The sequence below is a fragment of the Brachyistius frenatus genome, unplaced genomic scaffold, assembly GCF_029030835.1.
Source record: "Brachyistius frenatus isolate BFR_SWC_R1_liver_20210118 unplaced genomic scaffold, ASM2903083v1 Contig_7, whole genome shotgun sequence".
NCBI lineage: Eukaryota > Metazoa > Chordata > Actinopteri > Embiotocidae > Brachyistius > Brachyistius frenatus.
The window spans coordinates 1769097-1792003 of NW_027210606.1; the positions used below are offsets into that span (position 1 = coordinate 1769097).

The 22907-nt window shown below is 39.7% G+C and overlaps 1 protein-coding gene across 1 annotated transcript in view; it reads right to left on the minus strand.

The window, feature by feature from the left end:
- Positions 1-22907, minus strand: part of LOC138615727 (voltage-dependent T-type calcium channel subunit alpha-1I) — a 230881-nt gene that overhangs the window by 139032 nt on the left and 68942 nt on the right. Inside the window, exon 3 of the mRNA XM_069689510.1 lies at positions 1931-2042. Coding sequence (XP_069545611.1) covers positions 1931-2042 — 112 coding nt within the window. The remainder of the gene's footprint in view (positions 1-1930; positions 2043-22907) is intronic.

Below are 22907 nucleotides of genomic sequence, written 5' to 3' on the forward strand. Positions count from 1 at the left end.
TTTGTATAAATCTACCAATGCAGAGCAAACTATTATTAAATAACAATGATGTCATTTTTAATATGGAAAATGTTCATCTCTGAAGCTCCAAATCTTTTACACTGTCAAAGTATTTTTCAATCCAAATCACGAACTGATGAGATCAAAGCATGCTTGTATTCTAAAAGACACTTTACAACACGAGTGTGTCTGCCTTGGAGGATTTGTGTCCAGGCTCACGCATGCATTTGTACCTCCAATTTGTGATGAAGGACAGTATTTGCATGCAGTTCTCTTTCCGAGGGCTTGTTATTGATTACATTTACATTTCCTGTTCAGTAAGATGAAAACCCTGCAGCCCTTCACACAACAACCTGTGATGTGGGGCAGGATGCTCCACCATCCGGGTCACAGGATCGCTACAAGTCAGTCAAATGCAAATGAAACGTGTTGTTTGGTTTGGAAGATGTTTCCGCACACATCCGCAAGGCATTAGAACAATAAAGCCTCCAGGATGAGTCTTTAGGACAACAAGGTTGTAGTTGCCTCTCAGTCCAACAGAACAACCTGAGATGGAAATAAAAAGTGAAATCATCCAAACCATCTCTCCCGGTTTTAGCCACTCATCTATCCAACACATACTATACTAGTTGACTCCAAGCTAATCCTCCAAAGGTCTTTAAGACCACATTTGTTAGAGCTTACAGATTTGGCTGTAGAGCTGGCATTGAAATCAAGGTATTGAAGAACAGATTTTCTGAGAGGAAAGTATTGACTGTGGGGCTGTAGCCCACTAAACCCATGCTGATATTGAATAGGGTCTATAGATACTTGGAGGAGAAATTCCATTAGGTCCAACCCAACAGCCAGCTCCCCCAGAGAGCCACATTAATCTGCTGTGTGTGTTTACTGCTATATGGTGTGTGTGTGTGTGTGTGTGTGTGTGTGTGTGTGTGTGTGTGTGTGTGTGTGTGTGTGTGTGTGTGTGTGTGTGTGTGTGTGTGTGTGTGTGTGTGTGTGTGTGTGTGTGTGTCATCTTGTGTGTGTTCGTATGAGAATGTGGGAAAACAGGGTGTCTGCGCGATTCAACAAACACTTCACACCAGCAGACTGAAGACATACGTGCACACGCTCGAGCACAGATGTTACACCCACTCAGGCCACCTTTGACAGAAGTGAGAAGGGATTCTGTGCGCTGCCAGATGACAAGGAAAGCTGCAGAGGTGCCGAATGTGAGAGAGTCATGTTCGCTGCACCATAAAGACCACATGCTAGGAGTGAGTCAGTGCGAGGAGTTGCGGGCCCCTGCGTGGGGGCACGGGGGCGTGGGGGGGAGGGGGGTTAGGCGAGGTGAGACTGAGAGGAAGGAATACAGATAGAGAGAAAGGGTGTGTGTGTGTGTGCACAGCTGCCTTTGTGTGCTCAAGTGAGTTTGTAAGTGCTTTTCTACAACATGGCTCTGTATAGAGACTCTAATCAAATATACATGAGCCTTTGCAACGAAGTCATGTCATTTTTTTAGGGTTCATTTAAAGGGTGCTTCAGCAGCTGCAGCTTGGAGCAGTGATACCATACTTTCAGTCATACACGGATGTCATGAGGTCACGGTGACAAAAATTACACCTGATGACAAAAGATTTAGCTGGTCAACATGATAGTGGTCATGTGATCACCAAAGTCAGGAGAGAACATGACATTGGCAACCTTATAAATAGCTGCAGAGATACTTTACCCTGGATCAAAGTAATAATCCAACAACCTAACAATGCCAACCTAAAAGGTTTACTGCAAAACTGTACAAACCACAAAATATAAATTATTTACAACAAGAAAACCTCAAAGAACACAAGTGAGTTTTGAGATACACAGAACTTTCATGACAGATTGATCCAAAATGGGAGCCCACTGATGGCAAAATCATCACAACAAATGTGTGTATGTTTGTGTGTACCTGCAGTATTTGGCATCGGTCGGAGGAGCAGTCGATGTTCTCACACGGCTGGTACATTCCCAGGGTCACGCAGTTCAACAAGATCACCATCATACTGCAACGTTCGAACCACGTGGAAACACAGTGGGTTAAGGAGAACAGCTCGGAGAGTGAAACAGACGGTTTTACAATCTAATGAAAGAAAAAAAGAGAAAAAAACAACAGAATGTGCATTCATGCGTTCAATAATATACATTTGTTTTTCTGTACAGATGCCTAAAATCAATAATGATACAACAGATAGTGGTGAGAATTAACAAAAAATAAACCCACATTTAAAAACATGTGCAAAGGCTGCATCTAATGTGAAACTTTTCAGCTCATCATGCTGCTAGGGCGCACGGCCAATCACTCCTGAAGGCCTGTTCTTTACCAACACGCTGATCCATTTTAGGACGGGTCCTCAGCAGCAGCATTTTTGAAACCAGAGCAATGAAAGGAGAACTCTGACTGATCAAATGTTCAGGCCGCCCATGACTTTCCTTCGATCGATCACTAACATCGAAATTGTTTGCAGTAGCAATGAAAACTTTAATGTAGGTCTTTTATAATGTGCACGTTAAGAGATTTCCTATTTAACTTTATCATTCTGTTGATACTCACGCAAAACACTCCAAAGAGAATCTAAATTCTAAAGAGAGATGAGCTGTGATCGATGCTGCACGTACAGTTCACGTAGTAGAATTGCATCATCTACTGTCAGTGTGTGTTTGAGCTGCACAGTCAATCTCGGCTGGTTCATTGGTTCCTATTAGGAAGATCCCATTTCACTTTGACTGCTGAAAATTCTACGCATGTCAGGGAATACTGGATGTGTGATGAGCCAAGTATTTTGAAAGTCCAGTTTCTTGAACACCACTTGTTTTGAGGAAAGGTTAGCAGAGCAAACAGAACATGCAAAAGCAAGCAGTGAGCCAGAGAGAAACGAGTGTTGGGGAGTGATTCGATATGCATTTACTGTGTGTTCAAGGAGTGAGTGCACTGCTCGGCCAACAAGTGTGTGAGGGGGGAGATGCTGTAATTGCCCAGGAGGTCCAATCCCTCCCTGGGGCTACGCAGCACAGGATGCTGATATGGTCCCCCAGCAGACTATAACACAGAGCATGCAGGACAGGAGCAGCCTCAGCAAGAAATAAGAGAGAAAAAATGGGGAAGCTGTTCGTCTTTGAGAGCGCTACACCGCAGGTTTGAACAGGCAGAAATCCCACAGAAGATGTAATCCTCTACATGTTTCTGTTGGCCCTGCCTGAACCGTCCTCCAAAGAGATGGACTACTGTAGATATCACAGCGTGGATAAAGATAGGCTGTGAGTGGGCAAAACACATGCATGCACATCAACACGTAGACGCAGGCTTACACACAAACACCCACTTATCAACACACATGTGAGCAGAAAAGCACACATATAAGCACGTGCAAAATAACCAACAGGTTCACAAACACAAACGCTCACATTCGCCCACCCACACTTAAGCACGTATTCACACACTTTTCTCACACACACCCTCACTCTGGCACATTAAGTCTCACATTAAATCAAACATTAAATCAATGTGTGTCAGCTGATGGGGATCACTTACAGAGAAATGTCCACATCTCACGGCATAATAGCTGTAAAGTGGACATGCGAGACCGGTTTGAGAGGCAAGATCTGGCCTATAATACTGATTCAGCTGATCTCACACAGTATACTGCCAAACTAACTTTACACAGAAATGAATACTGTAACGGCCTGGGCAACACGTCAGGTTAACTGTTTAAAATGTCACAGTGTTCATTCTTGTGTTGCTGTATTAAGATAAGTTGTGAGACCTGTCAGTCAGAGACCTGTACCTATGACAGTGAGCAGGGTGGGACAGCCACCTGTGATTGGCCAGGAGCCAAGGGGGGAGACGTGTCCTTTTTCTCTTCGCTTTTTGTTAGACGGAGTTCAAGTGTGTGCGAGCGAGCCATGCTGTGTAGAGCGATCGCTCAGAATTAGCCGTTCTGTTGGCGTTGGCTCCGGCCCACAGTAGCCTGTGTATGGTTCCGAATAAAGTTCCAGCAAACCGGGTACCGTTTGTAGGGACGCTACATAATACACTGAATACTACCTTTTCATTTGGGTTGGAGCTTTTAAATGTTGCTTTTAAAATCACTGGCTGTGAGGTTCAGGTAATATCCAGACACACAGAAGCTAAAGCAGAGACACACACATACACAAACAAATTCACACCTCGATACATGCAGACACTTCAAGTTTTCATTTACATACTTTCACAAAACATATCTAACGTTGGTAATTCTGTACCTTTACAGTTAGAATAGCACCGTAACCAAAAGACCAGATTTTATGTAATTTGATCAAACAGTTTAATTGGTTGAACATTTAAAAAAAAGGATATGGGATTGATAGAGATGACCTATGTAGACTTATAATAAACTTATCGTCAAGTAAAACTTCAATTAAACTGTCTCAATTACAAGCTTTTGACTCTTGACTAGCGACCATCAGTGGAACTCTTTAACTTCCTATCACTGTTTCAAATCAAAAGCCCACTCGAAATCCCATGGATTAAGTCCTCTGAGCCACTGGAAGGCTCTTAATGTGAAATGTCACCGCAGGAAGTGTTTAGTTTTACTATCAGTGATCCCCTCCCCTCTCCTATGATTTACATGAGGTCATACATACATTTATTGTCTCCCACCTGGACTACTGTTGTGCACATCATGCTGGTATCAGCCAGATGTGCCTTCAGCAGCACCAACTGCAGATTACTGCTGTCTGAATTTTAAATGGCACTCGGAGGGATGAATACATAACTCCTGCACTAATTAACTTACACTGGGTGGTTCTTGTGTTCTGTATTAATTTTAAAAATCCACTGATTTACTTCAAAAACATTACATGACCTTACTACAAATTATATATTCTATTAATTCCCTCATTGATTTGGCCATTCCGTTAGTGGATGAGGTTCATAGTTTATTATTTAGAAATCTCAGCCTTGGTCTTTGTCAATGGGGAATAATTTGCCAATTGAACTCATACAGGCTACATCTTTCTAATATACTTCCCTAAAACATTCCTTTATTGGACAATATTTTTTGTTCTTGTATTATTGCAGTTGATATATCTGCAGTTTTGTTTTGTTTTTCCCTTTTTTGTATATAATGCCACTTTGTGAATAAAGTCCTATCAGTGAAGTTTAGGATTATTACTGTTTGTCTGATGTGTTAAGTATACAGTCCGGGTCGATGCATGATGTATTTTGAATATCATACTGTAATGTGATTTTCCATTGATGTAGTAAAATAAATTGGAAATCCACTCATAAATGATATAATTCTTCAATTTGTGTTATCTTTCCACAGGCAGTCACATACTGAGCAATAGCACACACTCACATACACACTTCTGCCACTTCAGCTTTTTTTCTGCAGCTAGCCGATCCTAATGAGGACAGAGATATCATCCGAAGGTGTCACCGAGCCTGTGTGAGACCCTCCAGGCAGTCCCTATGAACAATCCACCTAAAAAGCAAAGCCTACTCAGGCAGATACACGCTTTAAAGTGAACGGCATGGTTATTTATAACTGCAGGTCAGCATTTTCTTACTTCCCCATTTGAAGTAATGATGACAGCCTTTGGGCTAATGCTGAGGATTATCTCGGGGGTTATTTCCATTGCCAAATGCATTCCTTAAAAACAGCCTCCATGAATTGCTACAGTGCCCAGCTCACCAGTTACCTTCTCATGCTCAGAAAGTGCAATTATATAACAATTACTTGCACTATATGTCATTAAACCAATACGATGGTCCGACTGATTTAAAAACACTTGAATTTTGGTTGTCAAGGGAATCAAAACTTTTAGACCCTGGAAATGACACTGTTTGTTCAATTTATTTTTTACGTTCTATATTAATCTTAAACTTAATGTGGGCTCTGATCACATGTAATTAACATGTGGTGAAAGTCCAAGTTGTTTAGTTAAAATGGCTGACTTTGTTCATTCAGTCAGTGCCCAATGGAGCTAGCAGGAAACAGATCCAAGGTTTGAAAAGGCCAGATACAATTCTATGGCACTGGAGACCATTACCAGAAAGATTTGAATGTGCCGAAAGCATCAGCGTGACGGAGCTGGGAAGAGCTGGGCGGCTGAAAGTGTGCGGCAGCAGGGGTTAAATGAATTCTTAATACCTCACTGCATGGCGTCACTCTTTCTAACCCTTTCTCAATGTCTCTCTGCCTTTCTGTCTCTTTGCCATCCCTCTCTTTTTTTTTTTTTTTTTATTGTTTCCAAAGAGACACGCAGGAGGCAAACGACCTCCGGTTTCCATGGCAACCAATCGACAATCAAATGAAGTAAACCGTCACCAAAGATATATATTGTGAAGACAGAGACAGAGGTGAATTTAGTTTGAGTCCTTTAGTTAGATTCTATCATGTCTCGATGATTCACTTCATGTGTAAAATTAAATGCCACTGCTAAAGAAGCAACAATACAGCAATAGCTCCTTTTGTGATTTGTAATAGAGACACTTAATTTTGAAAATACGATGTCGTCAGAGAAAAATATATAAAATCTTTGAACAGAAACCTCAGCGCCTCAAATTCTGGTGACTTGTGACATGGTGTGAAGTTTCAGAATAGAAAACCAGTTAAAATATCTTGGAAAAAAATAACGAGAAATGGTCTCCCGCATTCCTTAGAGAGGACTCAAGATACAAATGATTTTAGCTGCAGGGATGTAAAGGATTGCAGCATACCTGGGGTTTACTGTCAAGAGTTTAACAATATGTTGACAAACCCATACAGAAACAGAAGTGTTTTCCATTTTTAAATTGGCAGTCTTCAACTGAAACTGATACACATTCAAGTGACCTGATTTTATATTTTTCACAGCTCCCTGTGGAGCTAAAAAAAACTGCTTTGTACAACTTTTTAACACGTGCAGTCATATTCCACAAAACCTGTAAAGAGACACTGATGTGTAAAATTGTTGGAGTTCCCCAAAACCTGTGATTAAAGAAGCCAAAGAGGTGTTGAAGGGATAGATGAACTTCTGTTTTATCAAGAAATCCAAATGGAAGTCCATATCTCCATAGGTACTTCAGTTTGTAATTCATGCCCACGTACAGGTTAAACAAACAGTTATACCATGTAACACGCTTTATAACAGCTTTAGAGCTTTTTGTGTGACGAGAGACGAACCACTAAAAACAAATTCATAATTGGCATACGTCCTATCATCTCATTCGCAGAAAGAACGTGAAAAGTAGTTTCCAATATGAGTTATCACAAACAAACCCATTTTTCACTTTCTAAACATTCATGGGAACCTATTGTTTGCAATATTAGTATTTATTGTATTTGTTTCCTCTTTGTTTCATGAGATTAATGTGACCTTTGGATCCCTTACTAAGAAATGGGTAAAAACCATGACTTGGTTTTAAAAGAAAAAGCCTGTTACCTGAAGGTGTAAAGTTGGTGTTTACTGTGCTGCTCTCAGCACATTTGAGATACAGCAGAGCCATTTATTCTAACAACAATTACTGCTTTCCTCATTTTCTTTTCTGTTTTGTTTATTTATACATTAATCTCTCTCCACATCTCCCCACAGTTTCCCCATATCTCCTCCTCTTCCTCCCTTTATCCTCTTTTTCATCACTGTGCAATGTTAAGAGGGGCTGGCAGGTCTTTTCTTTCCTGGAATTTTCCATCAGGGTTTCTTCGATCCAGTACAGCTGAATAGGTAAAGGGAGGATGGAGTGCATTTGTGGATGATGGTGTGTATGTGTGTGTGTTGGACGGCAGTAAATGTCATAGGATATCACACGGTAATGCTTCACAGCATCTCATGTCAGCTCCTCTTTTCCCTTAGTTGTCAGTCCAGAGGAGTGCGTGTGTACACACACACACACACACACACACACACACACACACACACACACACACACACACACACACACACACACACACACACACACACACACACACACACACACACACACACACACACACACACACACACACACACAGTAAAGGTTATGTGGATAATTGTCAGGATGGCAGTGACAACAGAAGCTTTTAGTTGTTCTGTGAATCTCTGATGCTCATCAGCCTGCTGCCGCTGGGCTCTCAAACAGTCATTTCATACTTTTGTCTTCACCCTAAATTAGATTGAAACTGATGTTTGCTTAGAGGTGTCATATGAATCCTTTAAACTATGAGTAATTAACACATTAACCCCGCAACAATACTGTAATTACTATTAACAAATGAAACAAGCGGAAGGTTCACAAAGGTCACAACGTGACTCAGGGTAACTTCTAAGCACCTGAAGGCCTCTTGTCCATGAGCTAATGCTGATGTTCATGACTTTACCATCATAAGTACAATTAACAACATTAGTGTTTATCACTGCTCCCCAAACAGAACCAAAGATTAAATAGCCAAGCCAGAAGGATTTTGATAAAAAAACAAACAAACAAAACAGTTCTGTGGATGGATGAGACCAAAATAAAATGTTACGGTTTGAATGAGAAGTATCATGTTTGGAGAAAGGAAAACACTGCAGTCCAGCAGCCTTATCCCATCTGTGAAACATGGTGGAGGTAGTATCATGGTTTGGGCCTGTTTTGCTGCATGTGGGTCAGGATGGTAGGGACACCTGTCAGTGAACTGAATCTGAGGAGAAAGGTGGTCAGAAGGTTAGACAACCATCAGACCCTCAGCACACAAGTTGTTCCACCAAAGAATGGTTAAAGAAGAATAAAGTTAATGTTTCTACATGTCAAAGTCTAATAGAAATGTTAGAAAAGATCTTAAGCGAGAACCACCCAATATTTTGTCTCAACTATTGACTTGGGTTCTCAGGACTTTAGGAACAGCTGATGCATTTTGGGGTAATTTTTACATAGAAAAATAGAAAACTCCAAAGGCTTGGCAAACTTTAAAGCACCATTGTATTCAGTTCATTTGATTAATTTCTAAGCTAGGCAATCGTATTTGTATTCAAATGCAGTTACTATTAAAGATACATACGATACTAACTGATCTGCTCATTCTACTACGTACATTTTTCAGTTTGTATTCACCGAGAAGAGTCGATGTTAAAGATTAATTTGTCAATGCAAAAATGCTGCAACTACGACTCCTACAATAATAATAAAAAAAAGCATTACATTACTTGATGTTTAGTTGTGACCTTTGTAACTCATCCCGCCCTGTCAGGCTGGCCAACAAACAACGTGGTTTGTGAGGTCACAGTGACCTTTGATGAACTGTGGCCACCTACCGTGTCTCAAACAGTTTTTAAAAGGGACAGTTCAAACCAAAGATTAGCAAAGAGTTATTTGAAATGTACAACTACTTACCACTGGCCAATCTGCAACTCTCAAAAACATGTTTACACCCAAGGCAACTAGACAATTGTAACTCCACAGCAGCGACTCTCTGTCGCTGTCCTGTTTTAACTGCCATCTTTTGTTGCTGGATATAATTTGTAACGTCTTAAAACAAGAATGAGGATAGTTATAGTGAGTGACTGGCAATAGTAACATTTTTAGTAGTAATAAAGAAGCAAAATTATTAAAAAATAATGAGAGGGTCGAGAATGTGGAGCCACCAATGAATGCTTCAATGGAATAACCAGGGGGCTTTTGTAAAATGTTTTAGATCTCCTTTGTTTTGTCAACCAGTTTTATTCAGAGCAGTGACATTGTTCAGAGGAGGTTATGTCTCTAATTTGCAGAAAAAAAGGAAAACATGGCTTAATTTCTAAAACTACCCACTTGCGACCGGACAAGCTGAGTCACAGACGACACCGTCAGCTGACTTGAGTCGGGCTGAGATTGGTCAGTTTCACACTGCTGCAACTTTTCTCTTCAACAGTTTCACAGTTATGGATCTTTTCTCTGAAATGGGCTGAACAGATGCCCACACTATCAGATCCACACAAAGACTAATCGGTTAAATGAGTGATACGTGTTTTGTTTTTTTCAAAGAACTACTCAACTTTCCACCTCCTCAAATCTCTGACTTCTCATTCTGTCTGTGTCTCCCACTCTTTCTCTCTCCCATATGGCCGTTGCACAGCTGCCACAGAATTCCTTGAGATAAGCGCTGCCCTGTTTCTGTGGCAACCAGCGCTGACGAAAACACGAGGATCCCTCTGTTGTGTGTGCATATGAGCTGGCTGTGTTTTGGGTTTGTGTACTTTGATTTTGTGAATTAACACAGATTTTGGCCAAATAAATCTTCAGGTCACTGTGTGACATCGTGTAAACTCAGCTGCCATTCATCCAAGGAAAAAGAAGTTTGGTTTGATAGTGTATTATTAATATAGCTTATATGAGAAGATGACACTTAAGGAACTATTTTTATACTACCAACTAAAAACTCCACTCACACACATGCCCACACATGCCCACACGCACACACACACACACACACACACACACACACACACACACACACACACACACACACACACACACACACACACACACACACACTGTAGTTTGGCTGAGATTATCAGTGTACTGTGACTTAATTTAGCAGTCCATCAACTCCTAGAAATAGATGGAAGTTGATAAACTGCAGCAACATGGAGGCGTGGAAAGGAACAGATAAAGTTAAACTGGTTTACTAACAGCAGCCAACTAAGGTGTCTTTTAGCAGTGATGGTGAGATATGGGGAATGGAAGTAACAGGGAAATACTCAGTGAGCAATTACAGATAAAAACTTGCTAGTAAGACAGGAAAAAACACAAACAAGCACGCAATCTTTCTTCAGACCATCTGGTGGGATTTTCTGTGCTTTTCATTTTATTTTTTTAATCGTTTCTCTCTCTCTCTCTCCCTCGCTCTCTCTGTGTCTGTGATGTAGTATGGTGGTAATATCATACGGATGTTAAGTGTGTAGGTTCACTCTTCTGCCCACGACCACTGTTACATGCTATTTCCATCCTCCAATGTTGCCAGGCTTGTGTAACCGAAAGAAAGAAACCCAGATGAACACACTGACCACCAATTATGTTAGAAAATACTGATTGAGCTAAAAACATACTGAGAGCATTGTCTACCAGTGGTAGGAAATAGAATACCATCAGACAAAGACAGTTCGTTGTATTGCAGATTAAGGTACTATAGTGCCGTGCATTGATAGGTAAGATATCTGTTTTGCTCAATTGGCAAGACAGTGACAGCAACACAAAGCAGACCAACGTTTGATTGATCCAAGAACCAGTCTTAACGTGGGACTGGTACCAAATTAGTCAGAACCAGCTTAATACTACGTAAGCACACTGTAACAAAACAAAAACAAAAAAACACAGTTAGCTAACGATGAATGTACATTTGCATGCAATGGTGGAAAAGCTGGTTTATTAATGGTAGTTAGTTAACCAGTGTATTTGCGGTGTTTTTGCACCATTTCACTCGAGTTAGCGAGTGACTCGACTGTCCTGACTAAGGCGACCGTCTGACTCAAGTCCAGGTATTGATCTGATATTATCAGATGTACCAATTACTTTACAGGGTTACACCACGAGATGTATTACCTGTTTGAAGCATCTAAACTGCATATACTGACTCAATCCTCTTAATGCACGAGCCTGTTATTTCTGCACCAACTGTGTGCAAGACAGCCAGCCATCGGCAGAGCTCACGCATTTTATATAAATGAAAACACAGTCATAAATCAACATTTAATTCTCTCTCCCTCCTCGTGAGAACCAATTACCAAGAAGCTGTGATACCTCTGCTATGTTCATAAACTAACTGGATAAAGGGCACACTGAACACTACTGTGCAAAGCTCATTGTAAGGAAGAAAATTTAAGAAGCATCGGCGCAACAATAAGTATTTATATCAAATACTTATATTGATAGAAAAAAGATCGATATCCATCCCTAGAGATAAGTGTGAACTACAAAAAAGTAATGTATTACTTCCCATTATTCAGAGGCTAAAGAGCTGCTTGAACAGAGCTAAAATTATGAGATCAAATGACATTGATGAACGTAGATACAGAGGAAGGTGTGAAGGACAAGAGAGGGGAAACAATGAAAACTGATTGCGAAGGTGTGCGAGGATGAAGTCAGAGAGGAGTTGGGTGAGAATAGCGTTACCACCCATGGCCTGTTTGGTTCTGTTAAAACAAAATCAAATGGGTTTGCTCAGTTAGCGGAGTTCACCAAACAATTATTTTCTCCAACTCTAACAACAACCTCAAACAATGGTGTCACAACATCCTGAAGGTACTGCTACCTTTCTAGCCTCCCTTCATTCACCGCATCTCCACTTCCTTCACTCCCTTCTTCCGAGGTGTTTTCAGGTGTGTCCAAGTCGAGTTTAACATCATTTAGTTTCAAGTATCATGTCGTCAGAGAAGACACGTAGTAAAGTCTCGATTTAAGAGAAAGAGATCTGGTTGTTTGAATTTAGTAACTGTGTAAACAAGCCAACAGCTTTGCTCTATAAAATCGCGTCTTTGTGCACCTGACATGTATAAAATCCTGTATTGCACAGAACAACAATGTTCATATTCATACTGCAAAAACAGGAGTAAACTGGCTGTAAACTCATATTTAAAGCAGTCTCTTTCATTTTTCTCTTGAAGATAAGTTTAACCTGTGGTTTTGTTTTGTTTTACTTTTCTTTTCTTAACTAAAGTATGATTGTCTTACTGTTTGCCCCAAAACACTTCTCAATCTATCATGTCATGCTCTTTGATCTCAGGCTTTCAAACATGTCAAAGTTCTGTGAAACTGTCACATCATTTCAAGTCTCAAGTCTTCCTCTAATTACTCTGTCTTTACGCGTCTGTTTCCCAAACTGCCCACACCTTAAATTTGCAGCATCCTTCACACAACAGCTCATCGTCTTAAGCCCTTTAAATATATTTCTTCTCCCCGTCTCTCTCTTTCTTCATCACGCTAACATCATCTCATAAAGTGAGATCAATTAGTCCTCGGCTGTCAGAATGACTGTTTGAAAGTGCTCTGTATTTGTTTAATTGTTTTGCATTATTATAATTTGGCTGAGACATAATAAGGTGAGACATTAATATTCATTATCTTAACAAGAGGAACAAAGGTTGGTATCTGTAGGGACAAGTGCCACTTCCAGCGGGGGTGAGAGCTTTCCTAGATTGAGATACTAATTTCGGTTCACAGCACAACACAAACATGGACACACACACATTCACGACGCATTAACACATGCCAGTCAACAGTTCCCAAGATAGTACTGTGCAGCAAGCAATCATTGGAGGCGAGTGTTAATGACAGACTAATGACTGTCATTGACAAAACTTGGGAGAATGGCTTAATTTGAGTCTGTCTCAGTTTCTCACTCTTGGTATATCTCAAAGTTTATTACCAATTTATTAACTAAAAATATATTTTTCATAAAATCATCACTTGTTTCCTAAAAGTAAATCACTTACCCTTTGTTTTGTATTTTATCAAACATCTGTATAACCTAAAGAAGTATTTGTCCTTACGTACATTTTGCTAGTTCTAATTTATTTCCACTGTAAAGTTTGGAAAATGTAACATTTGTTTGCCTGCTTTAAGGGGGAAGAGAAAAGATACGATTCTGTGTAGAATCATGTTCTTGTGCACATAGTTACCGAAAGCTACATATGTTTAGAAGAAAATATATCACGTCTACCATTTCAATCTCTGTCTGAAATAACTCCCACTTAGTTTTCCAATGCACCATATTTACCCTCCAATAATATTTAAGTGTGAAATCTAAGTCTTAAAAGTACCATGTAACTAGTGACTTCATTAATTCCCACAATGGATAAAGAAATGATTGTTTTCTTACATGTACACTATACTTTGTGCTTACATTCCTACAGATGAATATTTCATATCCAATGAGCTTAACGTATCAGGGCAGATGTGTTAAGCCCTGATATGGGCTTAATGTATCAGGGCCTAACGTAGCCCTGTTGGATATAAAATCATTTAATGTATCAGGGCCTAATTGAATAAAAGCCAACCAAAAATGATGTCACCATGATTCAATGCACTGTGTTTTGTTCACCTCACCCTTCCCAATGTTGGGAACAAGCGGCAACCAACAGTGATGTCACCCACCGGTTTGTGAAAGACCGTATCGAAGCCTCGAGTTTCAATATTTGGCCGTCAACATTTTGCCAGTTTGGAGCGGTCTGGAGCCAGAAGTGACCATATTTGGGCGAGCTGGGGAGGAGCAAGTGGTGGATGTGACTCAATCTGACTGGAAACCCGCCGATGCTATGTCCTGACTGCAGCACAGGCCTGTCAATCAAACAGACCCCCCCACACACACACACACACACACACACACACACAAACAAAATGCCATTTACTTTTAGGCTTATTTTCTAATTAATGACGGGATTCATTTTCAGAAAATTAATGAAGAGGAATGCTTTCAGCTTGCAAAACCTCAATAAAATAAGAGAAGTTGAACGGGAGTCTACGCAGCCGGAGGATTTTGGAGCCAACCCATAGCAGCACTCTGCGATATTGCAGCGAAAGATACTTTCCACATCGCCCTCATTTTTCAGACCTGGAAGTTATGTCCACTTTTATATACAGTTTATGGTTGGGAAGGTTAGTTTTAAGATGTAAATTATTACCGATTATCAGTTATCACTTTCGCAAAGACCACAGTGCAAAAACATTCAGGCAGAAGCGACTTAATTTCAGGAGGCACAAACAAGTTGCAGTTCATATCAACTGTTGTAAAATGCTGTGAGTAACTTGATGACGAGCTAAAATAAGTTTTAGTCAAAGTGCTTCGTGGTGCTGACATGTAGCCTTTGTGAGAGAAGAACCACCAACTATAACACCACAATACAACAGGTCATTTCTGCAGATCCAGTGTTGGCAGAGACTCGACGTTCAAAGAACAGCACATCAACATTGGGGGCGAAAAAACAAAAAACAAAAACCCAAGACAGATGACAGAACCTGGCAGAATTACAGTCTGCTAACACTTAATCTGTCGGTAAAGATATAACATTGATGATTTATGTGTGACCAAAATCAATTAACTGTTCATTATAAAGAAGATCATTAAGTGTCTTTTAAATAGTGAGTAATGAAAGAGCTCTGGGATTTGTTGTTCAAGATTAGGTTTAACAGATAAGAACACTTATCAGCAATGTAATGAGAATTGATTGTAGACTGTTTTATTTGTTTTTAATGATCTCTCCAAGGTTTTCTGCCTTATTGAATGTGTTTAAACTGATGTTTATCAGCAGCACTTTAAGACTAAATAATATACAAACTGAAATCAAATTATTGTCAATAACGATAATGTATTACTCGCAAAAAAGAAAATGTCAGTGAAAGGGAGACAGATGTGTTTTGGAATTTGCAGATCAGTTTTGCCTTTCAGTTCATAATCACTGGTACTTTTATATTTTTACAAGTGCCTTCAATCTGCATCTACAGCAGTCCAACAAAAGACGCTCGTTGAGACCTTCATTCCTCAGAAAAAGGGTCCATGGATAGCCAGACAAGTTCAAATAAAACACAAACACACACACTCATGCAAGTCTGAGAGAACTCATAACCAACGTAGGTCAGACCACCGGACTTTTTTACATTACCATGGCGACAGATGGCTGTGAGGTGCAGGGGAAGCAAAAGCGCGGGATGGAAGGGTGGGAGGAAACAAGAGAAAAACAATAGAGGTGATGCCGACACACACACACACACGCACGCACGCACGCACACACACACACACACACACACACACACACACACACACACACACACACACACACACACACACACACACACACACACATCTAACCCATATCTAACCATTGAGGCAGAATCTGCTGTGTTAATTACTGGTTCTGCAGTTCTTTGAAGGCCTCTGTTCACCTTGGATGACCCCTCACCTATTCACACTCACACTCACACACACACACACACACACACACACACACACACACACACACACACACACACACACACACACACACACACACACACACACACTCGCCCAGGTGTTGCACACCCTCTAACCATCTCTCTACAGGAGCCAGTGTGTTATTTCAGCGCCTGCAGGCTCAGTGGGTGATGCCATGCTGACAGTAATATGTATTGGCAGCAACCAGCGTGAAGGCAGAGCAGCAATACTTGACATCAACAGCACGGGGCTGTCTGGAGCAGGAGGGGTAAATGCAAAGAGGATACAACACCGGGGGATTCAATGTAAATTAAATCTGCGGGGTCGATATTTAAGCATGATGTGACTGCCTAAAGTTAAAGTTATATGTTTAGTTTTTAAACCTAAATAAATAACTTTATGTTTCAATAACTTTTTTTTTTCCCCCCAAGACTATCCTTCACACTTGCTGCCTCCACTTTCTTCCAAATTGTGCTGAATATTTGCTACTGGGTTGGTTTAGTACTTGTGAAATGCAAAGAAGAACTGGCCAACACTGCCTTTAGCACCTTTTTTGTTTTGTTTTAAGAACTACTAAGGAGATAGGCTCAGGATTTTATTCATGTTTTTGTAACTTTGAGACCATGGTTCAGCAAATAAAGAAAAGAAGATGAGATGATATGTTTCTATATATTGCTGTGATGCGCAGTATGCTGTCATCATAGGAAGGGATAACAAATGACTTTGTCTTCATTAGGTAGAGGTTTGGAAAAAAAAGAAAGACAATTTTGTTTTCCTCAAATTTTGGCCAATCCAGGCAAATTTACTGAAAAAAATATTACATTTAACTCTGAAAATTGTATTGCGAGTCTTTGAGAAAATCTGTTGCAACAATGATAAAAAAAAATTATTAATTTGTTATCTTGTTTTTGAAAGTTAATAATTAGCTGATGGCTAGCAGCCTGCGAGACACTCCCAGATAAAGTGAGCACCAGAGCAGTGAGGCTGAGTGTGGCAACAGCGGGCAAGCAGCTTTTAATCTGATCTAGAAACAGTTAGCGTTGATTGGGAAACACAGGTGTGAGTGATTACCTAAAGACAAACATTTTAGCTTGTCACAGCAGGAAAAGTACAAGTGAGGCAAAATGAGCTAACGATGTCTCGGTTCCATGAAGTGTCTCAGTAAGCCAGTCTGCTCCATGCAAGGGTCCCACTTTTAAATTTAATTTCAATGATATCAACCATTTCCTGCCATGACAAGCACACATTTCTCGTGTAAATTGTTTTGATAGTTAACTAAACAAATTGTATAATTTCACATCTCTAGGTCATTTGAATTTTCCTGCTGGGATGAATGAAGTACATATGTTTCTATCGACCTATCTTGTCATTATCTCATGTCAAATATATAAAATAATCATAGCAAGGTGCTAAAACAGATGTTAAGCTAATTATATCTACTCGATAAATGTTTTGTTTATGTGTCTACTCTGTATGTCCATGTACTTTTATTGTTGTGTGAAAACCGTATAAACTTTACACAACACATTACGTTCAGGATACAACAACAGTTTTGACTTTGCCCCTCAACACCTATTTTCACATGCCTGTCGACTGATATCCATCACAGCAGAAGTGGAAGGAACATAAGGAATTGGTAGTGTATTATTTAAAAAAGCTCAATACACACACACACACACACACACACACACACACACACACACACACACACACACACACACACACACACACACACACACACACACACACACACACACACACACACACAATGAGCCAAACCATATCTATCTATTCTTAATATCACCCACCTGATAGAGAGCTATTGATGTCATTATAGAAATATTCATCACCTTCTCAGAACAAATGGTGTTAAAAGACGGCATTCAGCATTCAATAGGCTAAACCACAGACGACCTTAAGTCTGTAAAAGGCTGAGCCAAAAGGATAAAGTTGATCCATGAACTTGTGATGAGCTAGGTGGAATTTACAGCCAAGAAAAATAAATGAGGAGGAACAGACCGGTTTTTCCTGAGCTCCAACCCACCCTCAGGCACAGAGGGGTCATGGGTGATATGGGCACCACGGGACCAGCTGACCTCCAGAGCTCAAATGATGTGGTATGGGGAAATAATTGATTGTTATAATAGAGATACTCTTTGTTTTGGCCCTGTGGTCCAATTGAGCTAAATCTTCAAGGTGTTTCATTTGATTGGTATTATTAGAGGTGTCCTGAGCTGACCCCATGGATCAGTATTGAGGTAAATCCGGGTATATTTTGATGGATTAGTATCAACTGTAATTAAGACAATCAAAATCTGATGAAAATCTTTCTCTATCAGTCCTGTTTTCTGAATTGTGTTTGTCCATATAAGTCTGCAGTGCTGCTAACTCATGACTGTCACACTACAATCCCAGAATTCTTCTGCATGAGACTGAAATGCACTCAAGTGAAAATAAGTGTGTGAAAAAAAATGATTTAGATGACTCGGTTCTGGCTGAAAAAATGTGCAAAGCTCCCACAGCAACAATGTTTTACAAAACTAACTCCATGGTGACTTGCTGCATAGTACACTCTACCATGTACACCGTCATCCATAATTCACCAAGCTGGTCAGCTTTATAATTCTGAAATTGGTCCTTCAGTTTTTGAATCAAGTGCATGCAAAATTGGATTTGTCATTTGTACAGTAGTAGCTACAACTGTTTTTTTTTTTTTATAATTTGATCTGAAAATCAGAATTTGTTTCATATTATATATTACAATATTTTCTTACGATATATTTTTCCCAGTTGAGGCAGGATTTTGCAACTTGTCAGTGTCCTGACTTCTATTACCAAAATGTATACCCATACTGGTGGGCATTTTGGTTTGTGTTCAAATTCTTCCCTTTAATGTGCCTGTAATGATCACAGAGCAGTGATGTTTGAGTTCAGAATCAAAAAGCTATGAAACAGATTTCTCAATGAATCCAACCCAGGGACATGGACTATAAAATGCAGTGTAGAGGCCATGTGGGCTGCCATCAAAACTAATGCAATGATCGAAAGGTTAAAGGTAGAGACATTACTTTTACATAAATAAGAGAAGAGAGGATAAACTACACTCTGGGTTACAATTCTCAAGGATTTTTTATCTCCTCGTTTTTGTCTCTCTCTAGCCCACTCCTCCAGATCGCACACCATTGAGAGTCAAGTTCATTAAACTAAAAAGCTCTGTTCTGCAGCCCTCAGACATGTTATTAAGCAATCTAATTTGTCTGTGTCATCACCAGCGCTGGCTCCAACTAAGTGAGACTTATAGAGGTAACAGAATGGCTTAGTACAGAAAAGGTTGACCATTCAGATGACTGGTAGCTTCTGCCAAAGAACAAATTGCCTGTTCAGTAAAATAGGTTTTGCCAAAGTCATGAGAAAAACTGTCCCATAATGTAATGCATGAAGGTTCAGGAAATTGCTGCGTGTCATTTTTTATTTCTAAACAGGACTATTGTGTCCTCCTGTGCTTTGGACACATAGTTCATATTAATCTATTTGTAAGAGTCAAACTGAAGTGATCGAGAATCAAATATGTAACCTCTCCACTATACTTTTCAGCATATTTGGTGCATCCTAATACTTATTATTCAGATATTTTCATATCTAAAGGTATGCAGGTATTTTATAGCTAATTACAGTTCAAATTCCGAAGTTTACCACAAATTAAGGCATAGGTCAGGTATTGATAAAGATGAGAGACTGTTCATGCAAGTATTGTATGAATTAATGCATTGTTGTATTTCAGTGCATATTTACATTTTTAGCATTATTTAGTTAAATTCTGTAATTGGTTATAGTAAGGTCTGGAAGGGGCCGTTATCTTAGAGTGTAAACATTGGCTACCGATGCTCATGGACACAACAAAACACAAAATAGACAGGAAGACCAAGAAAGGGTTGTGTCTTTCTGTAGTGTATATAAGTAGAATGAACCATTGGTAAGGTAAAGTAATGAAACGGGGACTCTGAAAACGAAAGATCAAAATCACTGCAGCATTAACTGCTGAACACACGGATGGATATAAAATATAACAGCAAAGACAAGACGTTTATCATTAAATATAAATATTGAATAGGTTTTGTATATTAGTTCATCATGGATATGTATAATATTTAATTTGTCATAGGAAACGATAGTGATTGTTATGTAGCTATGTTTTTTTTTTTCTTGGATGCAGAAATTTGTAAACTAAAAACTGTTCGAAAATCATAAAAAAACCAAAAACAAACATATGGTATTTTGTGTAAGCTTAGTAGTGGTTGATATTTGATATGTGGTTGATATTTGGATAACTGTACACACACACACACACACACACACACACACACACACACACACACACACACACACACACACACACACACACACACACACTATATATATATATACATCAACCTAAAAAGGCAGATAGACATGCCAGTGCACAAGGAAGGTCCAATTATCCATGTCTGCAAATATAAGTAAAAGCAAAAGCGTTAGAAAAAGCTTTTGGTTCATGATCTAATTCACACATTCGTCTCACACATAGTGCCACGTACACCATCAGTGGGATTTCCTTGTGGGTGCCCGTCTGCATCACACCGCTCTATCAACATGTGGCAGCAAACATTTCAAAGGGAGGAGAGGGGGCAGCAGAAGGAGGGGGAGACATGCCAAAACAATGGAGGATGAACAAGCAAGAGAGAGAGAAGTGATATGCAGATGAGGAAACAAGTTCATCAGAGTCTGGTTAGGCGGTAAAAAGAAAATATATTATGGCTTGAATGAGGATGATTTAAGCTGCAGCTTTAGCTTGTGAACAGCATCAGCAATGCTATTTCTGTTCCATTGTGGTGAAACTGACAGTGATAGAAAAATGATTAATGTAGGAAGAAGGTAGTGTTTAACAGAGAGGAAAAAGGGAAATGAGGCAACAATTAGGGCTACAGACAAGTATAAACATAAGAGAAAAATAATATAAAAGAAATGAACCCTAGGCTATTGCAGGGCAATTCCACTATCTTTGCTTTTAAGCTCATATCTCGGTCATTATAAGGGATAACTATTCATGCGACATCTTGTTTTTTGTTTTTTCCAGATCAGTCTAGGCTATCCAAATCTTTCATCATTTAATTTGATAATATCAGAGACTTTTATATTAGCCGTTTTATCAAATATTTTGTCTAGAATATGGGACGATCTGTAAACTGTTTGTGAAACACTGTACGACTTGGGAATTAGAAAAAAAACATATGTGCTTATAGAGCCTAATGAAAAATAAATATCATAAATGACTCCAGGAGGCCAGGGGCCCCAACCAGGGACTCACACTCAGGGTATACACCCATGTGATATGTGCTAATAACTCGGCCGTCAGGTTAGCCCACATATATGTTATTCATTTGTTGTTGTTGTGTTTTTTTTCACAAAAAGTGGGATGTAATGTCAGTCCTTTGTTGGAAACAAATCAGAATTCACTTGTGATTTCAAAACCTGATTAGTTGAAAACGCTTTGTTGTACAGATAAATTATGGATATCATTAGAAAGGGTATGTGTTCTGTTTATTTTGATATGTGGTATGTTGTTAAGCGATCGGGAATTATCCAGTCAAGTGTAGAGGGGGTATAAGATGTGTAACAGCAATTCAATTTGTTGAAAATTGAAAGTCAATTTGCCCTGCAACGCTTCGTCACACAGACAAGGCGCTGACATTCTTGGAAAGCTCCGGCTGTGCAGTTCCATTGGATATCTGCTGCATCTCTCTGTGGTGAATAATCGCTGTGCAATTCAACTGAGAAGAAGGGGTGGCAATTTGGACGCGATTTGCATCCATCAGGTTCTAAGGGTTAAAAAAATGTCTGACTGACTGAATCCCGAAAAAGATAAAAGATTTTAGAAAATGGAGGAAGTAAAAGAAAAGAGGAAAGGACAGGTCCTCGTGTGCAGCCTTTCCAGAAGTTTGACAGGAAGCTACAGTGACATTAGCGCAGTGATTAACAGTCACATTAGCATAATCATTATTACCAACATTAGCATAAGCACCATGGCTAGGAGAGCACGAGAAGAACCAAGGAGACGCATGGCAAGTCAGCAAGAAAAAGAGGGAGTAAGATGCAGAGCTGCACATCAAACTGGAGAGGATAGCAACGGTAAGAAACAAAAGGGATCAACGCAGAAAATGCCTTTTTTTTCCCCATCACAGCTGCTGACAGCTTCAGCACTGTCCAATCCTACATGTTCTCATAAATAGGTTCATCCGTTATCCAGTCAGCATGTCCACTTAGACAAAGAGTGTCCCAAAGAGAAAGACTCACTGTCAATTGTATTCACTCTGGCAACACAGCCACAAACCGTATCCTTTCCTATAGGTAAGCACTGACATCTGCATAGTGCATCACTGCATGAGAAGGTTAGAAGGTTTCCACAGATCCCTGAAATGACCAGAGGAGCCAATGTGTCGGCCTTCCTCACCTTGTAACACGCATATTTTAACTATCAAAAGTCCATGTCAATGCTTTACTTAAAAACATTTAAGTTGAATAGCCATAAACTATTAACCAAGCCCAGGAATGTTTGCTTATATATATCAGCAAAACAGATGGAGGTCACACAGACAGCAAAGCACATGTTGCCCTGTGTTTCCCCATCAGAACTAGTCAAGTCTTGTTCATTGAAGTTTATTTATATAGACAGGAATCTCATTTTCAAATAGCTTTGCTTGTTTAGAGAAAATAAAAGAAGAAAAACACCTGTATCACTAATCAGGCTGATGCTTCATCTAAGCTTTGCAGAAATATTGGCTGATAACCTGTAAACCAACCATGGCTCTATCCATCCATCTATCCATCCATTTGCTGCCACTTTTCTGTCGACAGTTTGTGGTGGCAGAAGGTTGAGCAAGTTAACCCTGACATCCCTCTTCCCAACACCTTTTTTCAGCTCCTCCTGGGAGATCCCAAGGCGTTGCTAGGCCAGATGAGATATATAATCTTCCCAGCCTGTTCTGGGTC